Source organism: Paramormyrops kingsleyae, chromosome 1 (assembly GCF_048594095.1).
Source record: "Paramormyrops kingsleyae isolate MSU_618 chromosome 1, PKINGS_0.4, whole genome shotgun sequence".
Taxonomy (NCBI): Eukaryota; Metazoa; Chordata; class Actinopteri; order Osteoglossiformes; family Mormyridae; genus Paramormyrops; species Paramormyrops kingsleyae.
This window is the reverse complement of record NC_132797.1, coordinates 64370386-64397098: the sequence shown is the minus strand read 5'-3', so window position 1 is coordinate 64397098 and position 26713 is coordinate 64370386. Positions and strand designations below refer to the sequence as shown.

At 40.8% G+C, this 26713-nt stretch overlaps 1 protein-coding gene across 2 annotated transcripts in view; it reads left to right on the top strand.

The window, feature by feature from the left end:
* Window positions 1–26713, top strand: part of LOC111855689 (mannosyl-oligosaccharide 1,2-alpha-mannosidase IB) — a 70176-nt gene that overhangs the window by 5041 nt on the left and 38422 nt on the right. The window contains exons 1-2 of one of the 2 annotated variants that reach the window (XM_072717647.1): window positions 17587–17728; window positions 23994–24255. In XM_072717647.1, the coding sequence (XP_072573748.1) occupies window positions 24178–24255 (78 nt within the window). In that variant the 5' untranslated portion in view covers window positions 17587–17728; window positions 23994–24177. Of the gene's footprint in view, window positions 1–17586; window positions 17729–23993; window positions 24256–26713 lie in introns of those variants that run through there. The other variant, XM_023834925.2, reaches the window with a different exon arrangement.

The following is a 26713-nucleotide window of genomic DNA, read 5'->3' as shown; positions in this document are numbered from 1 at the left end:
TTCCTGTGTGCACATGTCTGAAAGTTTCTCACGCCAGATGCATGAGAGTTGGCAACCCTGAAAACTTACGTTTTTGTTTCACCTAAGTTGATTTGTATAAAAATAACATTAATTTATACAGTTGTTTAAAAACATAAACTTTGAACATGAAATCACCAATAAACTACATCCATTTCTCCAGCATTTTATAAAAAACATACTATGTTTGAAAACATTTCAGCTTTACAGTTTCAGGGCAGAGCAGCCACTCTGGTAGGAACATTATGGCTTTTTTGGTTGAGGATGTTAACACCAAATAACACCATGGTTTAGTGAATATGTTTTACTTTTTAATTTGCTACAATACATGTAACCAGTAGTGTTGGGTGGTATACCGGTTCATACCGAAAACAGTTTTTTATTAGTGTTATGATATGAATTTTTCTTATACCGCAATACCGGTTTAAATAGCCTACACAACTTTTGGAAAGTGGTGCAGCTGGAAACTGTTTAAGGGGGGACCTTTTTCACTGCTGCACCACTAAAAATGTATTGTGAAAGATCAGAAATGGAAGATATAGCTGAGGCTGGAGTTGAAAATAATGAGACGCTGGGGTAGTCAAAAAATCGATTCTCAGATACTAATCGATTTATTAAAATTAGTATGTGATTAGATACTCATTTTCACCATTCTTGATATCAACAGTGTGGTTTTCGCCACACTTCACACAGCACCACTACAGCGCTGGCCTGCACGCACACACTTGCACAGCCCCTCCCCTCCTCTCAATAGCCCCTGAACGCATTTGCGCTGGTTAACACACACATACCAAATTGGCCGAACATGGCATATGCTGCAGTTGAAGGCACTTTGCAAGCTGCTTTAGTTTAAAAAAAAAAAAAAAAAAAAAAAAAAACCCGCAAAAGTGCCATTCGGAAGTATTTTGCAGACAAGCATGGAAAGGCTAAGGATGTCGATAATAAGCCTCTATGCAAACAGTGCTTCAAAGTTGTGGCGACGGAGTCAAGTAGCACGTTGAACTTGGCGAAGCATCTTAAAGACCGACATCCCGCGTTCTATCAACAATGAACTATTAAATGTGTATGAAAAATGTTAACTTGGCTGGTGCACACCTTAGTATTAGCCGTTTATAAGCAGTTAGCCAACAAACACGTTAGCTGTATGTTATCATTAAGGTAGCGAATAGGTGCAATGGCTAATAATAAAATAATATAGTTAATGTGGGAACAATGCAAAAACATAAAACAAAAATGTGTTTGGTAAAATGTGGTAAACGCCCAGTCATACTTTTTTTTTTTTTTTTATATACCATGAAACTGATATAACTTTGAAAAATACCGTGATATCAATTTTTGGTCATACCGCCCAGCTCTAGTAACCAGGTTATTGTTTTATGTGTATAATTACACAAAATCTGTTTGAAATCTGTTTATGAATTTAATTTGCTGTCAGGACACGGCGTCAGAGTATATTTCACAGAAAATTCACACAACGTAGATAAACTGGTTACCTATACTATATAAACAAATATTCAGATTACAACTGAAGCTTGGAAGAAAATAAAAATAAAGCATTTTATTAATAGGCTGTTGTATAATTGGGCTATTGACTTCTCGTGGTGTTAGCGATATGGTGCAAATCTGTATCGTAATGCACAATCACACCGGTAATAACTATGATACCGGTGTGCGGCCCACCCCTACTGCCTGCTATGATTGTGCATATCCTTTGCAGTACAAAGAGCGTATGAACATCAGATAAGACTAAACAAATCTTAACTAAAAACTAAACATCACTAAACAAAGCACCCGCAATTGTACAAGACAAATAAGCAATGGATGATTTGGGAGTCGCTAGCTTGGGCTGTTTTGCGCACTCGCTTCAGGTTGTGATGCACTTCGTTGCGATAGCAGCCCCTTCATAAGTGATGCTGTTGCCGGTGGAAGAATAATTGTGGGGCATTTTAAGCATTGGCCGCATGTGTGTATACTCCCTTGGAAGATATTGAAATTGAACTGAGAACGCTTCAAAAATGCTTAAAACAACGTAACCTCCTGAGACCCCACCCATTCATTTATGTCCATTGTAGTGGACATTTTATTCTTTTCACTGATGTTAGGGAACGTATTTATTCCTGTTGTACACTAAAGAGGACATGCTGTGAAATTAAAAATAAAAATAAATTTAAAAAAAATCTAAATTGTAAGATGTCTTATTTCCTCCAAAGAAATAACCTAAATTGAAGGACACTTTTTTTTTTTCTTTCTTGGGTCTCAGGAGGATATACATAACATGCTGTTCCATCTCATTTGTATGTTTCTAGTAGTCTAGTTTTTAATTTTTTTTTCTTCATCTGTATTTACTAGCTTAAAAACAATATATATATTTTATATATTCAAATATTAAAGTAAAACAGTTCTTGTATTGGAATCTGTATTGTATCTGCAGTTGTGTATTGGAGTCAGATCGGAGCTGAAAAAATGTGGATCAGCCTATCCATAAGTTATACCCCTAGCGCTGTTAATCTTTAGTCACAACAATACTTTAATTTCTTCCTCTGTGGTAGGAGTTTGCTAAACTATACACCAATCTTTCTTACTCTCACACTCCAATGTCTGAGTTTCAGTGAGTACGATGTGACAAGCGGGTCTTTAGTCTCCCTAGAGGAGATGTTGTTTTTTTTTTTTTTTTTTTTTTTCCTCCTGATGGGTTTCAGGTCTCCGTGGTTTTTTTTTTTTCTTTCTTTTTCAGCCCAATTCTGCCTGAAGGGGTGCTTGTTTCTGTTCCAGACCTTTTACCTTTTTAATTTTCAGTCTGTATTGGATCAAAGATGGATTTTCAAAGTTTTTTTGTTTTTTTTTTTTGTTCTTATTTAAATGAAAGACTTCATGTTATCAGACCAGAGACATTCTTCACTACATTATAAGCCTTCCCTCTGTATAAGAATCCTTTCAGTACAGGTGTCGCCCCAAACCCCCCCCCCCCCCCCCCCCCGTTCAGTGTCATCCTTTTTCTCCTCATTGAACTTGCACAGTGGTTTGGAGACATGCCAAAGGCTTCAGTTGCCGTCACGGCAGATTTAGCAGGAGTGGAATCTCCCGGAAGCCCGCTGGAAGCCTTGTGTGTAGGGTTAGGAAACCCTTTCTTAGTGTCGTCTTGGCAGTTCACAATCTGACTCATGCTACGTCGGCGATGTGACCACAACACTGAGAACAGGTTAGGTTAACAGAGCATGAAGGTACAATTTTTCATGTATATCTTCTCAAGTACCTGCAAAGGATCCTGGGTGCTGGCTCATCGAGATCAACCGTGTCACCTCATACTAGCCATGGAGCTCTTTGCAGAATACTCTATATGAAACCTACCTTATATATAGATAGCTTGAATGTCCACTTTTATTTGTTCAATTTCAGGAATTGAACTTCCACTCCCCTCATTTATTGCAGTTATACCATACCTCCTGTTTTTCTGCACAATAATCGTAAAAAAAAAAAAAAAACCGCAATCTGAGTTCACACCTCTGCCATCTCATTTTTAAATTACAATGGTTCTTCTGCATCGTATTACAACAGCTAGATCAAAACAAGCGCTCCTACTTTTCCCCACAGTGTCTCAAGCATTCCATAATTCTGCATCCTCTTTAAAGGATGCTTTTCCACTGCACCAGGTACCTTCCATTTGGAACTTGAAGAAGGTACCAAAAGTATGGTACTTCAAAGTGTTAGTTTTCCAATGGTGTAAAAACCGGTACTGGCACTGAATGATATCACAGCGTGAGCCAGGGTATTTTGTACTGAATTCGAAAAATGGTTGTCCAATGTGTGATATTAATACCAACATCGCATGCTGTGCATGTGCAATTCTTATTTTGCTGGTCAGCTTTTTCTTTCTTTCAATTCTGTATATGCACATTATAGCTCAGGCTGGTTGTTTTGCTGAAACATTTTTACTCTGTCATAGGAAAAAAGTTTTGTAATTTTAATCTTGAGAAAGAATAATAATTTAGTACATGATTTAAAAAGTTTAAAGTTTACCTCCAAGACGATCATAATCATTTTCATCCTTGCAGTTCAAGTCACTCCTAAATGGGTTTTTGAGAAATTTATGTGGAACTCCTTTTTCGGTTTATAAATACCCCAATATTTATTACAACAAAATCACATTGCAATATTTAGACATTTTTCAATACTGTGCTGTCATAGCATGATAGTATATTATGCAAAATATTTATTTTTATGCTATCCTGATCTCTGGTTCTTACAAATTGCAGTTAAAGCTTAATTTGCCCATGCATCCATTGTTGTTGTTTAACTATGCAGGCTATTTGCATAACCAAACCAGACAAAGAAAGCATTTCCCTCCCCAAAGTACCAAAGTACCCCACTGGCGCTTTTGGTACTGGAACTTTTGGTGTGGCTGATTTGTTTACCTTAATTGAATGACCAATTGAGCGTTTCCCTTAGTTGTCAGAAGTTGATATACCAGTCCTGTATCAATCATATGTTTGGCACAGTCATGTTTTGTTGGGTTTCCCTTTGCAGTTTGAGTGCAATAATTTTTTAAATTTAAGAACAAAAACTTGTTGGAGAATTGTGATCTTAATTCTAAGCAAAAGAATTCACATTTTCACTTTTTTTTTTTTTCTCCAGAATTATGCAGCTCTACCTCCCACCCCTACCCTCCGATTAGAAATGAAAAACAAATAGTATACATCAGAACCAACCAGTCGAGGTCTCTGATTTTCAGAGCCAGCAGTTTTCAGTGTCAGCCTAAGGTTTCTTTATTGAAGTAACAATTTGGACAGGAATTGGCCTAATTTGACATTTTAAGCTGTCAATCAGGTGCTAATTGAGTCTTGTTAAGGTCTGAAAGCTCCAGGGTCTGAACTGCTCTCAAGGGCCCAGCCTTGGCAGAACAGGGCTGGTGTGAGCACTGTTGAGTTATGTTTTTATGTTCATGTTTCAGAAGCTCCCGTTTTCATTGATTCTCCCTAGCTCTAATAGAAGCCTCTTCAGCATATTCTGAGTCTGCACAATATGTGCTATTAATATTGACATTGCATGTTATGCACATGCAATTGTCACATCGCAGGAATGGAAGTCGGCTATATTAAGTCCATCAATAAGTGAAACTAAATGTTTCAACTCTCATTGGAAGCAAAACATGCTTTGTAATTTTAATGATCGTTCCTTTTCAAAATTGTCTACATATAATTTAAAAAAGTTTAAGGTTTACTGCTGCTGCCTTTGCATGACCTCGGTTTCTGCTCTCCAGGCCAGTCATAATCATTAGTGTCATTGTTGTTGGACACAGACTGTGGTGTGTTTGTGGGAAATTTAGCAAAAACGAGTGCGAAGGAGAAAAGTAAAGAATTGGTCACCAAAAGACATTCATTTTCTGCTGTATGGAATTTTTTTTTTTGATTCCATAGAGATGATATTGAGTCAGTTTTTAGGTTCTAAAAATGTTTGACAAAATGTCAATGAGAACTTTTTAAAATTCACCTACATTTGCTTTTCACAGCCATTTCGCCTTCAGAGCACCTCCACATATTGTATGTAATCTGTTATATTTCTGTGTGAATGCCCGGCTGCATGGTGGCTGTGGCTCACTACTGTTGATTGATGGCCAAAATAATGCTTCATGAACCATTTGCTGTATTTTCTGACCCCACAAGATGGTGCTCTCTGTTCTTATTTAAAATGCATATAAATACATTATTGGCCACTAGTACCATTGGTTTTATTCGGTTTTCATTTGACATAAGTTACGAAGTTTTGGAGTTGCATTCCCCTAACTTTTTTTCCATTTGATATGTGTACTTTTGCATGCAAGGTTTTTCAGGAATGCATTGCTTGCGTTGTAGCAGGACTGGCTGTATAGTCAAATAGTTATTGTAATTATTATTTTGAGTAAAATTTCAACCCCGTTTTGTTTCCGAAATACTGCAATATTTATCACAAAAAATTCTAATATTGCGATGCAATATTTTTTTCCCCCAACACGTACATCGCTAGATTCAGATCCATATGTATCCGTACTCATGACCGCCCCAAACCCTCCTGAAGCGTCAAGCCAGTTCTATGAGGAAACGCATCAAACGGCACCAGGCCAGCAATATGTCATTATTTGCTGTCCTGTCTTTTGTCTCCAGGCTGATCTATTGTTTCTTTTGTAATGCAGCAATCATTTCTGTTCTGTGGTGTTAATTTTTCAATGTCAAACATGACGCGGTGTAGTAGGGTGAGGGGAATGTATGTGGGGTTTTTTCCACCAGTCTTGAAAGCGAATGTGCAACAGCCAAAAACTGGCTGTGTGTATATGTATGTATGTGTGTCTATCACACCCACACACACACACACACTCACTCACCCTAATTCATGTGTCAGCTCTGGGGCCTCGATGAAATGACATTTTGATGTGAATGTTTGGGAAATGAGGGTCATCCGAGCCCTAATACACGTAACCTGGCATGCAACGTGGCAATGTGATTACACCGACACAGCCGAATGGCAGGTTATGCTCAAACGGGCTAGTCCAAATCCTCCCTTCCGAACTTAGAGGTCATTATGCCCCTTTGCCCCTTTGGAAACACAATAAATGTGTTTGTCCTTAAAGGAGCAGTTTTCCTGTGAGGTGATTTTGTTTTTCCTTCTCTGCTTGTGGGCATATTGGTAATGAGCTCTATTAAAATGTGCTGTAATGACTATGCCATGCGGGTTATGTAGAGGTAAACTGTGTGGCTTTAATGCATAGATATGAGCTATAATTACTGCCTGTGGAATATAAACTAATTGGCCTTTCCCACCTCTTCTTTCTTTGGTACTAGGCATACCCCGGTTTAGTTGGTGTGCGTGCGCGTGTGTGCGCGCAGTGGTTAGCATGTATATACAGTGGTGCCTTGGTTTGCAAGCATAATTTGTTCCTGAAACGTGCTTGTAATTCAAAGCACTTGTGTATCAAAGCGAATTTTCAAATAAGGAATAATAGGAACTCAGATCATTCGTTCCACAACCGAAAAATATTCATATAAAAATGATTAATACAAAATATAAAGTAAAAATACATTAAACAAATTAACCTGCACTTTACCTTTGAAAAGAATCGTGGATGGTGTGAGGGAGACGAGAGAGGAGAAGAGGAGGGTTATTTTGCAGGATGACTAACTGACGGAATCACTGCTATCTGTTGGCTCACTGGAATCTTCATTTTTGTGCGACTTTAACAAGGAACCTATCCAATGACAGCTGCTTTTGTCTCCTTTTCAATTTCGCGGAAATGTGATATTGCATTGTCGTTAAACAGATTCATCGTTCGCACTGCTACGGGCTTATTCAGGTGGTACTTTTCTACTATACGAGTGAGGCATGCAGACCGAGACCAAGCATAGGAAACGATTACCCACAATCCCGCAGCAAGAAAGAGAAGAACCATCGACTCAGTTGTGATTACGTGATGCTAGGCAGACAAAGTGTATTCGTAATACTCGTATTGCGAGACCTCGCTTGTTTCAAGTTAAAACTTATTCAATTTTTGCTCGTCTTGCAAAACACTCGCAGTCCAAGTTACTCGCAATCCAAGGTTTTATTGTACTTGCATTGTGGTGACATGTGAGACCTGTGTTTTTGTATTCTTGTTTTCTCTGCAACCACTCTGGTTTCAGTATGTGAGGGTTTATTTGACATGACACTGTCATTCATTTACAGTGTCAGCCTGATAGGCTGCCATACTGTCATACAACAGCAACTATCAGGTTCACATTGGCTCTGTGGGCTAAGGTGTGGCAGTCGGTGGCAAAAATATCATATCATATGATTTTTTTTCCCAGGCAGGATCATGATCCATGATCGTATGATTATATATTTTTTTATGTTTGTTTTGAAAGTTACTGAACAGCAACAGCTTCAGTTTTGGAAAATCCAAACAAGTTCCATGTTACTGATGTTGAATTCTTTTTAGGGATCAAGCTCTCTATGTTGTCCATGCTACTATGTTGCTAAATAAGGAAGGTGTTTCATGTTGGGACGAGGGTGCGAAAGGGAGAGAAGGAGAAATCCAAGGCACTACCTACTGTTTGCTACTACCAGTTTATGGTGTGTCAAATAGATTTAACTGACATGCAACTGATAGTTATTGTGCTACAGTACACATGCTAACGGTCTGTCCATAAAAGCAGGTCATGGAAACATTTCAATCGTTCATGATTTAATATTGTCAAATCAGACACCCCTAGCTGGTAGCATTAGCCTTGAGGTTTGGGATACCTTGCTGACTGCAGGTGTGCTATTCTGAAAGATGTCCCTCCAGGTTGGGACAGTCCAGCTCAGGTTTGTGACATATCACAGTGGGAACACTGTCATTGAATTACTCCAGTGGCTCTGCCCCAAGGGGGGTCACACTTTTACAGAACTCCTTGAATCTGAGCATTTAATGTTCAAACCTGGCACGTGTACAGTCATTACTGCACTGATGTACAGGTACACGTCCATGCATGTCTGAGGGTTGTGAGTGTGATAGATCTCTGTGTAGGCCACATAAAGCTCCTTGGAAGTTTTCTGATGTATGTGGGTGTGGTCATGTACAGCTCTGGGAAAAATTAGCAGCAATATATATTTTTAAAAATCATCTGCATTTTTAAATACTGGTTTAATTCTGATTATGCTGACAGAAGGCTACATTGCGAAAGTAGGCTGCTTCCAGGCTCAAAGTTTCTAAGACATCAGTACACAACAACAAGGTGAAGCAGGAGACACGGCCATAATTAAATACCAGCCAGGTAGAGGGCGCAAGAAATTTTGTAATGCCAGAGATGACCATCAACTTATCTGGCAGTGCCTCATAAATCGGAGGATGATCTCAAGTGACCTTCAGAAAGAATGGGAAACAAATATGGTGTGAAATGCACTGCTAGGGCAATCCGTAGCAGGCTCCTAGAAGCAGGACTGAAGACCCATAAAGCAAGGGAGAAGCCCCTCATCAATGAAAAGCAGGGAATAGCCAGGCTGCAGTTTGCAAAAAAACGTAGATTTTACATAAGTGCATACCTATTAAATTGAGAAATTAAACTAAAAGTTTTGCTGTGCTGTCAAATTTTTTTTCCAAAGCTGTATATAATTACATTGTGGAAACCAGTTATTTTGACATTGTGGTAAGGCTAAACTTATGGGAGATATTTTCTGCAAAAAATAAAATGAAAATGATAAATACAATATTCAATTTTCCATGTGCAAAAATCCCACCATTAATAACGCAAATTTAATTTTATTTTCCACTCATGCATGAGTCATTTGTGAAAAAATAAAAAATAAAATTAAAAAGCCTTTTTGTCTTTCTAAATTGACTTTTCATTTCCTACTTTGCTTTTTCACAACATGCAAATATATGTTAATTGGAGTGGGCAGTGGGCGGAGCTATGGATCATAGCTGAGTTTTCACAGTATGGTTGCAGATTCCGTTGTTAAGTTTCTTGTACATGGTCACCCATGTTGCCCACACTAATGCAAAGTCACACGCGACTTAACTTGGCTACTTATTTGCATGTAGCTTCTTATTCGCAGCGTTACTAGAAGGGAAGGTTTGCCCGGCACATGCTGCAGCTTTTCCGCAAGACTTCTTCCCTTCTCGTATCTTGGAAATACATTGTTTATTCACAAGTTATTTTGTAAGCTGTAGCACATGTATTTATCACAATTCATATAAGATTTTCACAAGTCTCCCTGTAATGAAAATAGTGGAATTACCCAGGCATAATATATTTCTTTCATAACATTAAACTGGTCGCGTGACACTTTGAGCAAGTATACACATTGATTTGAATGAGCCACATTTCTAATTGGAATGTGGAGGACATATTCATCTTGGGTAGGGCAAATATGAAATGCATATCACACAGCAGGCACATACGCCACTGTAAGGACACTGAAATTAGCCTGGGTTGGATAGGTGTAATAGGCTACCGAGCTGGAAACATGGCAGTGTGGGCAATTTTTTAAATTTGAGTGTTTTCCTTACAATGGCATACCTGCATACATATATGTGCTACTGCTTAAAAATTCTATTCATATTTCATTTCATATTTTCGAAATATCTTAAATATAAACTGTGTAGCATGTGCCGCTGCGAACAGTCCCTTCTAGGGAACCTGGGAATAACTTGAGCCATGAACGACGCTACGAATAAGAAGCTAAATGAACCGGAAGCTGCAAATGAGTAGCTAACTTAAGCTACGTGTGACTTTACCATTAGTTCGGTGACACGGGCAGCCGTGCGCAAGGACCACAAGGACAACAGAATCCGTAAACGCACTGAGAACGCTCTGCCCACTGCCCACTCCAATTAACATATAATTGCATGTTGTGAACTTGAAAATGAAAAAGCAAAGTAGGAAATGAAAGGGCAAATTGGAAAATGAAAAGACAAAATTTAATTTTTTTAATTTTTCACATCTGACTCATAAATGAGTGGAAAATTAGCAAATGGTGCTATTTTATTTTTAATTTGGGCGGGATTTTTGCGCATAGACTTTGAAAACTAAATGGCAGTGGAGATTTTATTTTAATTTTATTTCCATTTAATTTTTTGCAGAAAATACCTCCCATATAAACGATTTATCAATTTCAAATTGAAATTGTGATTTTAAACAATGCAAATTACAAAGGCTTTGATTTAGGATATGCATTAAACAGCAGGCCTGACCCAGAGTTTAAAACTATCGCAAGAATAGTTTTATAATTTCATGCTGTCCTCCTTGTGTGACAGTCATTCTCCCTAAACAGAAGCGCTGTGTTCCTCGAGTGCCAGTCATGCTCACCAAACAGAAGTGGCCCAAGGAGACTTATGTATATGCCCACAAACAACAACGCATGAAACCAAAGGAAAATGTTACATTCGCTGTGTAAAAAAATATCTGTTTCACTTATGAGCTTTTTGAATTACCTGTCTCTGTCATGGTCAGAGATTGTTACAGTTCTATTAAGGGTCCAAGCAGCGTTTAGCTGCTCACAGGTTTTGTGGTAATTGTTTTATGCTTGTTTGTTCTCTGCTAATTAAAATGTGTGTGTGTGTGTGAATTGCTTCCAGTAGGTATTTCTTTATTTTCTTGCATTAGAATGTAGATAAGTTAGTATTTTTTTAATGGTGTTCACTGTTTCCTCTAGGTTTACAGCTTTGGGAGGGGGCAGACGGACACCGACAGGATTCATGGTGTTCATTTGTTTCTTTTGATGACAGCAGTCAATATAAACTAAACATCAGAACATAGTGAAATATTGAACTGAAGCTTGAATTTTTAAGAATTGTATATCACAAAACAAATCACAATCATAATATGTCAAAAAATCGTGATTAGATATTTTCCCCAAATCATTCATTCCTATAATGTGAGAATTTTTTTTTTTTTGGTCCCCATCAGGGGAAACTCAATTTTTGAAAATCCTGTGTGCAGTCAAAAACTAAAAATGCCAAAAGTCTTTTGTTTGGTTACTTATGATTAAGGTTAGGGCAGGGTAGGGGTTAAGGTTGTCATTGTTGGGATTAGGGTTATGCCCATAGAAATGAATGGATGGTCTGCGCAAAGATGGCTCTTCTACTGGCATACAAGAACTGAGCAATACCGTGAAGAGACTTGTTACAGCACAATTTCAGCTCACTTCAGATTTCCACTGCAGAAGGCTTGGCTCGGTAAAGGGGTTGCTGGGTTTGGTGAGTAGCAGTGACAGAAAACTGAAAAGATGCTCATTTACTGTTCACATGGTATAAATAATGAATTGGCACGTAGTAAATCTGTGAGAATTGCAGTCTTACATTAGCATCAAACGCTAGTGGAATTAGCATTAATTTGCGCGAATTTCCAATACAAATCCATTCCGTTCTGCTGGTCTATAGTACTTAAGTAGGTTGTTGGAAATTTTTCAAGTTCCAGGTTATCAGGAGTGCGGCAATACATCGGGATGTGCGATAAGCAGGGGCACATCAGCGTGGATATGGCTTTGGTACAGTTTGGACAATTTACAAAGGAAAACCATCAGTTCATGGTACGGCTCCGGTACGGCTTGGTTCTTACTAACAGTGAAAAAGCGCCAGTGTGTGTCTGTGTGTGTCTGTCCAGCTCTTCTTCCAAGTTGTCTTCTTCGAAATACATGTTTTTCTTCTCCTGTTCCTCTTCATGGTCTCAGTCAGTGTCTCATCCCCTTTTTTTGGATAATGGCAACCCCCCCCCCCCAAACTGACCTAACCTTTGTGAAGGTTCTTTGCAGCGCTGCATACGAGGGTCCTTTGGGCCTGCAGCAGCCACTGAACAGCCTCCAGTCGGGCTCTGCGGTCTCTCTGAACTGGAGAGGTTTCCTCCTGTGTCCTGTTTGCCCTGTGCTCCTCAAGAGGTGGCCACAGCTCACACAGCCAGCTCGCATGTCACCTAACAGAAGCTTACCGCTGGACCTGAGGCCTAGGGAGAGAGACTAGTACACTTCACGCAAAGGCCTTGTGTATGCTGATCCCCACAGGTCTGTGTGGGTCATATACCTTTTGTAAAATGGGGAGGGGGGGGGAATTAATAATCATTGTTATTCAGTTTTCTTTCCACAGCTATGAACACAAATGTTCCTAATAAGTTGTGGCAGTAATGTATTATTTAATGTTGTTTCATCATCGCAAATTCAGAGAGCAAATGTACTGGCTGAGTATCATGTGACAGCCCCCCCTCCCACCAGTTTGTGTTAATGGCTATGGCATTACAAATGCAGCCTTCAGGCTGAGATGAACCTCTCGACTGCTCTGCTGAAACCATTCATATTTTAGCCACTGCGTCATTAAAGATTGGCGATCAGGCCAGGTCTCTTGGACTCCACGGTGTCCGATTACTCCTGGAAAGTGAATGTATGTGATGTTCCCAGGACGAGACTAGGGCTGCTGGCAGATTTATTGAAGACTTGCTTTTGCCTACAGAAGAAGAGTTGGCAGTATGTATTAGTGATGAGGGAGGAATTGAGGATTCAGTAACTGTAGTCTTGTTTAACCCAATAGGGGTGAATAAGGTAACCAATGAAGGTCTGTAAAGTCCACCATTGATAATGAATTAACCCTCCATGGGGTTCCAAGCCCTGGCTTCCAGTTGATGTGCCATACTTCAGTTTAACATGTCAACATATGGAAAAGTGGGGCATCGATTGTTTATTTTCCATTATTTTCACCCTACAAGGATTTCCCGAACTTGCTTCTAAATACCAGCAAAGACCTGCACTTCATGGCCTTGACAAAGTTCTGTAAATTTATTTTTTTCTTTCTCATTAATTAAAAGTAAAATTTTGTTTATGCCAAAACATACAAATTCAGAGATTCCTCATTTTACAAAGGCTGTGTGTGCATCAGGGCTGTGGAGTCGGTAGATAAATGCTCCGGCTCCGACTCCGACTCCCCGACTCTGACTCCTCTGTATGTATATACTATGCTAATGTATTTTCTACATCCATTGAAGGAAAGGAAGGCAACATACATGTCATTTCACCACAGAACTACTGGCTAGGAAGCCAACACTCTACTATAATGCCAGATTAAAGACAAACACAATGAAAACAAGGTTTCAAGGGTAGCGCATAGTGAAGGGGAGCCGACGGAGCTGAGAACACACCAGATGATTTTTCAGGCGTTTGACGCGTGATGACTCGTTGAACGGCCGAAAAATCGGCAGTGCATCTGTAAATGTATGCGGGGCTTTAGGCTAGGTTCACAGTTCCCTGTAACAGTGGAACACGACACAATGGAAAGCGGTGCCGCACCTTACCTGTGCATTACATCCCATATAGTGACGCATACAGTCAATGAAAAGCATGCTTCATGGTTACTTGACATGTTCGTTTTGTGGTAACATTATGCACTGCATGCATTGGGCTTTATTCTTACAGCAGAGAAGTAGTTCATTATGACTGTTTGTGAATTGGGACATTTCAACTTCTTTAATTTCCATTTAAATTTAGTGGGAGTCGGAGTCGGTTAACTTTTTGCCGACTCCAGGTACCCAAAATTGTCTCCGACTCCGACTCCTCGACTCCGACTCCGACTCCACAGCCCTGGTGTGCGTGCGTGCGTGCGTGTGTATTAGGTGCAGGATGGTAAGAGCATGTGAGCAGCCCCCTCAGTAGAGTGAGGTCAGAGAGAGAAGGCGGTGACCCGTGTGAGTCAATAGGGTGTAGGAGGGTGCAGCCAGCTTGAGAATGCATAGACCATAAGCAGGCTGCATGTCATTAGCAGCAATATAGATTAGAGATGCCCAGGTGCACCGGCTTCGCTTAGTGGTCGGCCGTTTGGTTCATTGCTGAGAAATGGAGGGAGGAGGGGAGCTGTCAGCCTCTCAGGAGGTGCAGGAGGGAGGAGATGAGAGACTAGCCCAGAGACCATTGTACACTATGGGTTGGTGTAGTTGGAGCTGACCACTTTATCTGCTGCGACTTGGTTATGCTAAGATCATATTACACAATTTTGACCCTGTTTTTTTTGTCGGAGATCTCCGACAAAACGTCAGTCTGGAGGCATATCAGTATTTGATCGGTGGCGGCAAATGTGTAAATTGCTCAAGTACATGACCTGACAGTGATGGTCAGATTCTAGCAGGTTAAAATATCTGGTCTGACTCCGAATCCTGAAATGTGTTGCAACTGGCAATGAGTGAGGTGATGAGCTACAGCCAATGAAAGCAGACACGGGGTGAGGTGCAACCTGTGGGAGTTTAAAAAAGGTGCAAATAGTTCTGTTTGTTTAGAAATTGTTCTTAGTGCTATGTTATATGCCGGGCCACTAAAGAGCCAAGGTATGTTATACTGTTTCTGGAAACTTCTGCGTATACAAGGGTTAATTTGCCACATACACTGCCCGGCCAAAAAAAAAGTCTCCATTTGAATTTTTAGTTGGACCACCTTTAGCTTTGATTATGGCGCACATTTGTCCTGGCGTTGTTTCCATAAGCTCATGCAATATCTCACCCTTTATTTTCATCCAGATTTGCATTTATTTCTCACCAAGATCCTGTATTGACAAGTGAGTTGAACCTCCATAAAGCCTGCTTCAGCACATCCCAAAGACCTTAAATGAGGTTAAGGTCACAACTCTGTGGTGACCAAGTCATGCGTGAAAATGATTCCTCATGCTTCCTGAACCACTCTTTGACAATTCGAACCCAATGAATCTTGGCATTCTTGTCCTGGAATATGCCCATGCCAACAGGGAAGAAAAAAATCCATTGATGATGGATGGAGGTGTAACCTGGCCATTCAGTAGATTCAGGTACTCAGCTGACTTCACTTTATTGCTGCATAACGTTGCTGAGCTGTAATAATGATCCAGTCATTGGCTCCTAAGTATTTGCTGATATAAATTCAAATGGTGACTTTTTTTTTGGCCGGGCAGTGTATTTGTAAATGTTCAGCATATGTGTTCTCATTTAAAGTGTTTTGACAATTTGTCATTCTTGCACGTAATTTTGTAACAAAACCTAGTTTGAAGACCAGACAGGCTAGTCAGTGATTCCTCCTGGTAAAAGATCCTGGGGTGTTTGACCCCCCCCGTCATCGATTAGTCATGTAGTGTGTAAACCAAAACGACCTAATGATTCCTGATCACAAAACAAGTTGTGTAGTGTGAATGGTATAGCGATCTGATGACTTTGAAAGTCGTGGTGTGAACATAGCCTTAGCTGTGAGCTGCGATTAGCGCTAGTGTGATGCTTTCATGTGTTTTCAGACACCTCCACAAGTACGCTTTCCCCCCAACCTAATTAGAGTCAGGCTCTGGCTGAACAGAGGTGAGTAAGGTTGAACTGTGTCACTGCGAGAAATTCTGCTCTCTCGTTGGAGGAACTGAGATTTTGTTTTGGCTTACTGAAAATCAAATGGGGAACCAAATGCATGGAAAATGATTTAGGCCCATCAAGAGAAACAACAGAAAGACTGTACAAGGTCAGTTTGGGAGCAGGCACATCAACTATACCAGTCTCCGGTCACTGGTACAGAACACTCTGATCATTATGACTGGTTACTGTTGTTACTAGCATTTTTGTTTTTAATAGCGTCATTTAACATGCAATTGATTTCCCAATACAGTATTGTCTGCCTTGAGCGTGTTCCTCAAGCGTTACCCAGAATGCAAGGAAATCCTGCCGTCTGGGCTCCCTATAGGCCTGTAAGCTGTTTGAACCTATAGGGGGATTCCGTTTAATTAGATGAGTGCATTGAGACTGATCAGTGGTGTGAAAATAAACAAGAATCAAATTACAATAGTCTTGAAAGAAGTCCTCGATGAGAAGGAGACGCAAGAGACTTTCTGCCAGTAAAAGGATCAAACGGGAAACCCAGTGGACGTAATTGATTCGGGCTAAGCTCAACATTTTCATTCTGGGACCACTGTGGGTAGCTTTGTTTCTTTTGCTGAATAAACGGTTCTCTTAGAAAGGCCTATCCATTACAAGAACTGGAAAGCCAAAAATCACTAGCAATTGTACATAACTGACACAGACAGTCATCTGTACAGTGTGTAAAAATGTGATTGTTTTCCTGTCGCCATTTTGTCTGATTGACGGAAAGTGAACCAGCATTAGCCTCAGGAATTTGCATGGTGTGCGTTCCAATTTGCTTGCGTCTCCTCTTCTGTGTCAGCGCTTCAGATGCTGTCAGTGTTTATAGTTTTGCCAGTGTTCTGTGTTCTGCTTGAGCACATTCTGGTGTTTCTAGTGTTCCTTGTTTCGTGTGCGTGAATTCTGGTGTCACAAGAGTTTTTCTTTCTTTCTTGGCCACCCCAGGTTCGCTTGAAGACTGAGAGCCTATCATGCCACATAAGCAAAACGGTCACTTTGTGAAGTACAGATCAATAAACCTAAGTTCTGTATTGTCTCACTGTCCTGAAGGCATGTAACTGGCCTGGCTTCTACCATCTTGTTTATATGCAAAACTTTTACCTAATCTGAAAAGGTGATTGTCTGCTTCTTGGTTATGTGACATTCCATGAAGAAAGGAAGAACTTTCCCTACCACTGAAATAATGGCTCCGACTGCTGACACGCATGGGAATGCAAGAGGTTGATACGCTTAATGCAGCCATGACATGTTTTGGCAAATTTTTGCTTTGACATGTTTTACTCTGAGAATCGTGAATAGGTTACTCCCATTTAGTTCATTTTGTGAAAAGCTGTTAAAGGTTTTCTTTAACAATTTGAAAATAGAGTAAAATGTATGCTTTGTATTATAGTTTACTTTGGGAAACCCTTATTTGGAACAAAGCCAATTTTTAAACTTTTTTGTATAATGTTTATACAAAATAACTGCAAAAGAACTTAATTAGTATCACATTTGTTCAGGGCTTTAGCCGACTGTGTAATGCCACAAAGTGTTAACGTGTCTGACAAGTGTGCATAGGAGTTATGTCAAAAAAAGGCAATGAAGTCCACAAAAAATGCCACTGGACTTCCCAAGGCCACACAGAAGAACGGCAAAATGGTGGCGGATGTTTGCTCTGTACTGGAGCCCACTGGCTCTCGGTATTTGTTAAACACTCAGTGTGCTCTGGTGTCTGGCTCTGATGATAACGGGGTTTCCGGGAACCAGCGTGTTTGCCTCTCTGACGACAAGCCTAAAATATATATGTAGGGATTGAGCACAGTAGGTACTTGACCCCTTAATTTGCACCCCCAGAGGTAATACGTGCAGGATGTGCTTGGAGGCTGTGAGGATGGCTCACCAGGACACTGGTATGGTATGAAATGTGCTGATTTTATTTTTATGTTCCCTTCAGCATGCACTGTTTTTTGATATGCAGGGATTTGCTGGTGATCAATGTTTTCCTAATGAGAAGTTAAGTGTATGCTACTAGTTTCAGTTGAGGTCCATCTCATCAAACTCCAAATGATTAGCTCATGAAGGTTCTTCCTTTAATGTACTGGAAGAATGATCTTTGCATCTGAAATCCTCAGACGTTAAGAAAAAGGTCTGTTCTTCCCTCAAATTTTTTGCTCTTTCTCCTCATTCATACCATGCTATTACACCATCCATATCTATCTATGGGGGGAAAATCACCACAGTATATCGACTTGGAGAGTTTCTAGTTAACTATAAAAATAATATATCATAGTTTAATGTTTTGGTTGCTAGGTAGCTCTTTTTATATACCATTGCCATATTATGTACTGCATGTATGCAGTACATAATCATTGACTGAATTGGTTTTTAACTAAACTTTATTTTACAGGCCTTGGTTCTGATAGGTGTCAATGTGCTTGCAGTCTGTTATTTCAGATTGCTGAAATGCAGCTGAACTAGTGCTTGCTGTGTAGAATTACTCTCTGAACTGCTCTAATCCATTTCTGTGTTCTCTAAAGCTCATTAATTTAAAATTCAATAAATTAAACTGTTTAAAATGACAGATTGGCAATTATACTTGTTTTCAATTCAGTTCTCTCTTTGTATGTGAGCATATGCTGTTTATGTGTTTTATATGATAAGATTGTCTGTCTGCATCTTGTCTATAAATTTAATCCTGAATTTGAGTAAAGGGCCGTGTTGTCTTCATTTTGTTTTTAGGAGAATGGGGTATCAGGGAATTTCAGAGATGTTGAACAATTAGAAAAATTGCAGTGCACTTATACCACAGAGATGGCGCTGTGTAGCTGTCCCCTTGGATCATGTAGGCTCTCCTTGGGAATGGATTTATAGCACAGCATCATGTCTGCTGGGCAGATGCCCACCATACTCATAACTGCATTGTCAAGTGTGTGGAGTTCTGGTGATGCAGCAACCCGTAGGAGTAGCAGGAAGTGTAAGATGGAATTAATTAGCAAATTTTGAGACTCTTTATTTCTGTTTTTGTTAGGCAGTCACTCGCATCTGTCCATAAAGTGGGACGTGTCAGCCGATTCTAGAAACTGACGTCCATCGTTTCAGGCAGTCTGTGCGGTTTCTTTGTCACAGGATAGTCCTGATTATAATCTTACCATTGTTCATATCTCGCTGGTCTCCTCAGTTTCTATAATAATTTTATTTATGGACTTTGAATGAAGTATTAAAGGTATAATCACATGAATAGTTGCTACTTGGATAAGTAAACATTTCTGACCTTATAAGACCTTACATAGCTATATGTCTGTTATTTGTTGATTAAGGAAGTTATTAGGGTGATTCCACATAAACCAAACAGGGGGTGGGGATCTGCCAAGTGGATCAGTCAGATACGGTGTGGACGCGCTTGATATCGACATCGGAACCGGCTCTAATGGTCTCCCAATGTCACAGAGATCCCAGGAGCAGTGCTACTGATTTGACGTGTTTTACCATCTGTGTCCCCCCCCCCCTTTTTTTGTTTAATTGTGAGGTCATCCCAGTGTGACGGCAGCAGTGGTTGGAGCTGTGGAATTAATGGGTCTAGACTAGCACTTGTGGAGCTTAGCACAGCACAGTTTGCATTCTTGTTACCATAGTCACCATTTCATTTGCTTGTAACCTTGTCAGAGGCTCAGCGGTGCACTTTACCTACAGAGTGTGATTGCAGAGGCCAAAATCCTCCAAAGCAACAATGAACTTAAACTTCTTGTTCTTTTTTTGTGTGATTGATAGTCTGCATGTCCATTATAGCCGAACAAAATTACAGCTAAAAGCGGGCCTTTTTATATATAAAAAATTATTTTATACACACTACATGGACAAAAATATTGGGACACAGCTCTTAATTATTGAACTCAGATGTTCCACTCGGACCCATTGCCACGGGTGTATAAAATCAAGCACCTAGCCATATACTGGAGGTCCTCGGGTCACTATGTTTTGAGTTTACGATGCTCACTCCCTTAAAAACTGAGACGTGAGTGTTTCGGCTTCCACCGTTAGCATCATACTTATGGACTACATGGGCAAGCTAGTTTGCGCATGGCGGAAGAATACGCAGAGAAGGAAAGCCGTCACGATGGAAGTGAACTTACACATTGTAAAGAGACCAGAGAGAGAACTTTCGACTTGCACCAAAATTTTGGGTTACGTCACTGTCGTAGGAACGGAACTGTGTCGTAACCCGAGCACCCCCTGTAGTCAGGTTTGCTATTGTGAGAGAACGGGTCATTCTGACGAGCTCAGTGAATTCAATTTCTTATCTGCTAGATATTCCACGGTCAACTGTAAGTGTAACTGCAAAGTGGAAGCATTTAGGGACAACAAACTACCCCAAAGTGGCCGACCACATCGCTGAGTGCTGAGAGAGCCTCGGCATCGCCAAGCACTGAATGGAGTGGCACCTGAAGCACACCACCACTGTGCTCTCATGAAGTGAAAACATGTTCACGCTTCTCTGTATGGCAGTTTGATGGACGAATCTGGGTTCGTCCATCAAACTGACCTAGAGCTTATACTCCACCCCTGCAGCCGCCGGAAGATCGCGCTCCACATCACATCAGCTGCAGGCAGACCTAAGCCCAAGTCGAACGCACCCATTCCGTCTTTAAGGGAGGATGGGCAAAATTACAACGTCGTCGGTGATTGGCTGTTGTGCTGGCGTTCAGTAAACCTCTGCTCGATAGGCCATCGAGTTGTCTGTCTCAGCGCATTCTCTGAAACGGAGCAAACTTGGTTGATCGAGTTTTATAGTCTGTGTATCATCATGATCGTCCTCATTTTTTAGCGATAAAAAATCGAGATCGTTTTATCGGCCAGCACTAAACTGACCTATGCACATTTTTTCACTTCTGATCCAATTCCGATACACAACTATGATACAGATTCTGATTCAAGAACCCAGATTCGTTTTACTTTAATATTTTATTTGGCCGAAGATAATCACAGCTGTAATATATTGGAATACAACCGCATGAGTTTGAGTATGTTGTTGCATTTATATATCAAGTAGCATTTATAAGGTAACACTAATAAGATACAGCATGTTTTATTTGTTTAAACATTTATGCAAAAAACAAATCTTCCCGTAACATCAGCAAAAGTGGGACTGGCTGTCGTGTCCAAACCTTCTGCATACCCGGAATATTTAGTCCATCCATCCATCGTCCAACCCGCTTATCCTATATTGGGTCACAGGGGGTCTGGAGCCTATCCCGGAAGCAACGGGCACGAGGCAGGGAACAACCCTGGATGGGGGGCCAGCCCATCGCAGGACACACTCGCACACCAGTCACTCACACATGCACACCTAAGGGTAATTAAGCAACGCCAATTAGCCTCAGCATGTCTTTGGACTGTGGGGGGAAACCAGAGTACCCGGAGGAAACCCCACGACAACACGGGGAGAACATGCAAACGCCACACACATGCGACCCAGGCGGAGACTCGAACCCAGGTCCCAGAGGTGCGAGGCAACAGTGCTAACCACTGCACCACCATGCCACCCCAGAATATTTAGTCTATAACCAATATAGTTTGTCTAATATCGCCGGTGTTGGCAGTGAAACGACTAGCCAGCTTATTAGCAGAATAACTTGCAGTTGTAATTTAAAACCATGCCGCAGGTCTAATAAATAAAATATTGTGGCGCTCGAGTGGTGAAGAGATCATGAGGCGGACAGTAAAGTTCAGTTATTAGCAGACACTTTTATTACACAATCCTTAAAAGGACAGTGGTAAAACAACGAGTGAGAAGAAGGAATAGACAACACACACACAAACACACACACACACACACACAGACGGGGGAGCCTTTAAGGAGACAAAAGTGGATACAGGCAGTAGAGGCAGAGAGCAAACAGTCATACTCAACTTTTTTTTTTCGGTTCGGCAGCTTATTAAAAACTTAATAAATAAATAAACCCAACAAAACAGAATACATATGAACCTGTACTTTACTCTCACTTCCACCTACATTCATTTTTGAATGGTTCTCAAAATGCCCCAAGTAAGATCCAGCTCAGCACTGGCTCCGTGTTGGTGGAAATGAAGCATGTGTAATGGTTTGAAGATACACCTGCAACGTAGATTGATGCAGCTAATGTGAAATGCCTGAGTGTGGTTATACTCTAACGCCTAATCACATTTCTTGGCTGGAACTAACTTGTATAAGAATATTCATACTTTTAATATTTTAAATGGTAAATGCAAATGAAAAAATGTAGGCCAAAAAATCTTTAGGCTACTAGAAACATACATAATGTACTGTCCAGCTCGTTTGTACATCTTGTTTAAAGCATTTTTGAGGCATTTGCAGTTCAATTTGAATATCTTCCAAGAGAGGGTACACAGGTGGCGAATGCTTAAAATGCCCTACAATTTGTCTCCTAGTGGCAGCAGCGTCACTTACACTTCATTGCGACAAGCTGCAGCAGGTGCATAGAACAGCCCAAGCTAGCGACACTCAAATCATCCATTGCTTTTTTGCATATTACTCGGGTTGCACAATTGCATGCGGTTCGTTTGGTGAGATTTTCCACAAAATGCTATTTCAGCATCTCAAAGCTTTGTTTTTACAAGGATTGCAAATGGCTATGCTGCTAGTTGTTGTTGTTAAAAGTGTAAAACACTTCCAAACCGTCACGCTTTTATGTGATTTTCTTGTGCTCCTCCTACTGCAAAGGGTTTGCACATGACGTCACGGCAGGCGGAAATCACTGCCCTCACACCCACTGAGTGGCAGTATTACTGTTCAGTTAGAATGCCGCAGCATCACATCTGAAATGAGAGAGCTGTCGTCATGCAATTGATTATACGAATCGATTGAACAAGACTACTGAAACTAAAGTATCAGACATGGATGAGGTCACATATGGCCAATACCTGAACTGTCTAATAGGTATGGATTGGTGCACCTCTGGTCTAATTTTATGCTTCCAACTTTTGAGGAAAGCCATTTTCTGTTCCAACATGAATGTGCCCCATTGCACAAAACAAGGTCCATAAAAATATGGTTGGGTGAGTTTGGTGTGGAAGATTGGTCTACACAGAGCCCTGATCTCAGCCCAATCAACATCCCTTGGGATGAACTAGAACGGAGGTTGTGAGCCAAGCTGTCACGTCCAACGTTAATGCCTGACCTTACAAATGCTCTTCTGGAGGAATGGGCAAAAATTCCCACAGACATGCTCCAAAATCTTGTGGAAAGTCTTCCCAGAAGAGTGGCAGCTATTATAGCTGCAAAGGGAGATTTAACTCCATATTGATGCCTCTGAATGTAAGATGGAATGTCAAAAGTTCCTGTAGGTATGTAGTCAGGTGTCACAATATTTTTGTCTGTGTGTTTGTGAGTGATTTGTTTGTTTGTTTTTCTCAAGTTTCATTGCAACCCATCTGCAGGAAATGAGTTTCTATTGTCATGGGCAATGATGGAAATGTGATTTTGATTCTGCTTGGTCTTGTCAGCAGGAGAGTAGAACCTCATGCACTCCAATGCCCAGGCTCTGCCACTTTTTATAAGGCACCAGGAAAATTATATGTAATTCCTGAATAAATAGTTCCCAAGCAGTCAGACCCTTCTACAATGACCCAAAATAATATTCATAATCTGTCATGAGACTGAAAAGCACATTCCAGGTCTACATGCCTGTTCACTGCAGCGGGGGTACTACAGAAAATCGCGTATATCCGAAAACCTCACTAGACTTCTGTTGAGGAGTTATGTGGGGTTGCAGCATTTTTTCCTGTTTAACGAATGGTCTGTTTTGGTGCATCTTGAGTTTGTAAGGCTTAGGACACCCATTAAAAATATGTCTGCTTGTAGGAAATCCTTTAAATCCTTTAAGAGTAGTTGTGTCCTGAGTGGTATTTGGTGAAGTTTTAAAATCCCATTTATCGAAACTTCATTTCTGACCTAAAGGAAACTCTGACCTAGTAGAAATTTCCTTAGGTCTTTCTAAGTAGATTTTTTTTTTCTTGCTGTTGAAAGCAGTAGGTTTCATACCAGTTAAACACCAATTAATAAACTTCTTAATAATAAGAAGGTGGTCCTTCGGTGAGAAACGCAGGCTGGTTTGGTTCAAACTGACTAGGTCTGCTGGTTTTTAGCTGGAACTCATGCCAGGCCATGCACCTCCACAGGGAGGAGGAGGAGAGCCTGAGGAGCAAGATCCGGGCGGACCATGAGCGGGCCTTAGAGGAGGCCAAGGAAAAGCTGAGGAAGTCACGTGAGGAACTGCGGGCGGAGATCCAGACGGAGAAGAACCGCGTGGCCCAGGACCTCAAGAAGAAGGAGGCCGGCGCTCGAGCCCTGCCTCCTGTGCCCATGCCCAAGCTGGTGGGCATCAATGATGGTGACCCCGGAGACCCCGAGATCAGAGAGAAGCGGGACAAGATCAGAGAGGTACTGTAGTGATCCAACGTGATTCTGCTGGGGGTTGGGGGGGTGAAAGTATAGTGATTCATTGTACACGTTATGTCCTGCAGGATAGAGCCAGTTTTTCTGAACCTTTAAAACTTTCCCAGCTAATTACTTTGCTGTTTAGATTTCCAGTAAAAAATCAATGTGCTGGTAGGCGGAGATGCCTGTGATGTGATGGCCACTGGAGATTAAGCAGCTCGTTTTTCAAGCTGTGGGCCTGAGACTCTGTTCTATGGCTTCTTATGAAGCAGCTGTGATCCACACTGTGCACATGTCCTGACAAGGGCGGCGAAATGGCCAGTGCGGTTTGTTCAAAATTGTCCATTCCTACTCAGGGAGGTGTCTTTGCTGCCAGCTCCCAGCCCCCAGTCCCTTCATTTCAGTTAAATTCACCCCTTATCTTTAGGGATGGGCCAATCCACATTTTTTCAGTTCCGATTCCGATACACAACTGCCGATACTGATACAGATTCCGATACGAGAGCACTTTTTACTTTGTTATACTTTATATATAATTTTTTTAAGCTACTAAATACAGATGGAAAAATGTATGACAAAAAATATTTAATTAGGCTACTACAAACATACCTACAGTAAGGTACTGTTCCACCTCATTTGTACGTCTTGTTTTAAGTGTTTTTGAGGTATTTGCAGTTCAGTATGAATATCTTCAAAACAAGTATACACAAGTGGCGAATTCTTAAAATCTTAACACAATTTTTCATCCATTGGCGTCCGCTCAGTTGGACTTTGTTGCGATGGCAGCCCCTCTTGTATCACAAGCTGCAGCGAGTTCGCAAGACAGTCCAGGGTAGTGGCTCCCAAATCATCCATTGTTTTTTTGCGTTTTGCAGTTGCGTGCGCTTTAAGTGGGATTGTCCATTAAATGCTATTCCCACCTCTCAAAACTTAATTTTACAAAGATTGCAAATCGCTGTGTTACTGGTTCCTGTTAAAAGCGTAAAATACTCCCAGATCGTCACGTCTTATCTTACGCCCTCGTACTGCGAAGGGTATGTGCATGACATCACAGCAGGTGGAAGTCATTGTACTCACACCCACTGAGTAGCAAAAAAGCGTTCGGTTTGAATGCCGCAAAAAATCACATGTAAAATGGTAATAGCTATCATGTGATTGATTGTACAAATAGCTCCTATTTCGTGTTAAATCTATCTTTTTAGAGATTGCAAAAAACTAAAGTAAGTATAGGACGTGTATCGGTCACGCATGGCCAATACCTGATCCGTCAAATAGGTCTGGATCGGCGCCGATACCGATCCGAATATCGGATCTCTACTTATCTTTAACTGTGAGTTTCCCTAGCCTGAGATGTAAGGAGTTTCCAGATCCTCGCTGGAAGATTCACTCTAGCCATTTCTCTGCTGATGAGGCCCCTATAATAGATCCAGAGTGCAAACAAACACTATAGATCATTTATATGAGAGAAGCACACAGAAGAGCAGCAGGCAGATTGTCTTGAAATGTTCAAAAAGCTCCTCTAGATCATTTTCAGATGGCAACCGCAAAATCGGAATCGAACGCTCCTTGGGTTATAGTGGTTCATGTTGCAATATTTTGACTTTAAAGGATGGGTAAATCTTTTTCACTTTCAGTATATTATTCAATAAATTACATGAGATATTCAGCATTTAATTATAAAATAGGCTTTGTGTTAATGAATTGTAGGCTATTGTAAGTGTTCTAAGCATGTTTATAACAGGCTTAGTTAGGCTATGATGTTTTAGATTGTACTGTACAGGTATACTGTATTAATGCATTTTCGCCTTACGATATGTTTGGAACATAACCCCATCATAACCTGGGGAGAAACTGTATGTTCATCAAATATAAACATTTATATTTTAAATAATAGGTAGTTCCACTATTGGGTTCTCGAGCTCACGGCAGCCACACAGCTATCTATTGGGTTCTCTAGTACCACTGGATCCAAGGCAGCTGGGACAGCAATGGGGCTATAATCTGAAGGTGCATTACAAACCAAGAAGGTATCTTATGCAAAGGAGTGAGTGAGATGTAGGCCTTGTAGACCTTAATCTTATTTAGGGAAGCTGGGAGAGATGAAATCAATAGGATGTCTGCTCCTGTATAGTGTTCAAGGCATGTATACTCTGAGATTTATCAGGTGCCTACCAGCTTTCTCATGGATGCTAACCTAAACGCTTTTTCTTTTCATCTGTAAGCCCCAAGTTGTCATGACAACAAGCTCCTAGCGTTAAGGATCAGGCGATTTCCAAGTTGCATATAGGAAGGCTGCTCAGGGACCAAGTACGTGGTGGAGGGAAGAAAGGGGGGGATGGTGTTCGAGCCACTTGGCAACCCTTTTGATGGAATTATTCCATGGGTCATGTTCCATTCGGTCTGCTGATGGATCCGTCAGTTGTAGCTCACCTTACATGGGGAGTTTAAGGATATAGAAGTA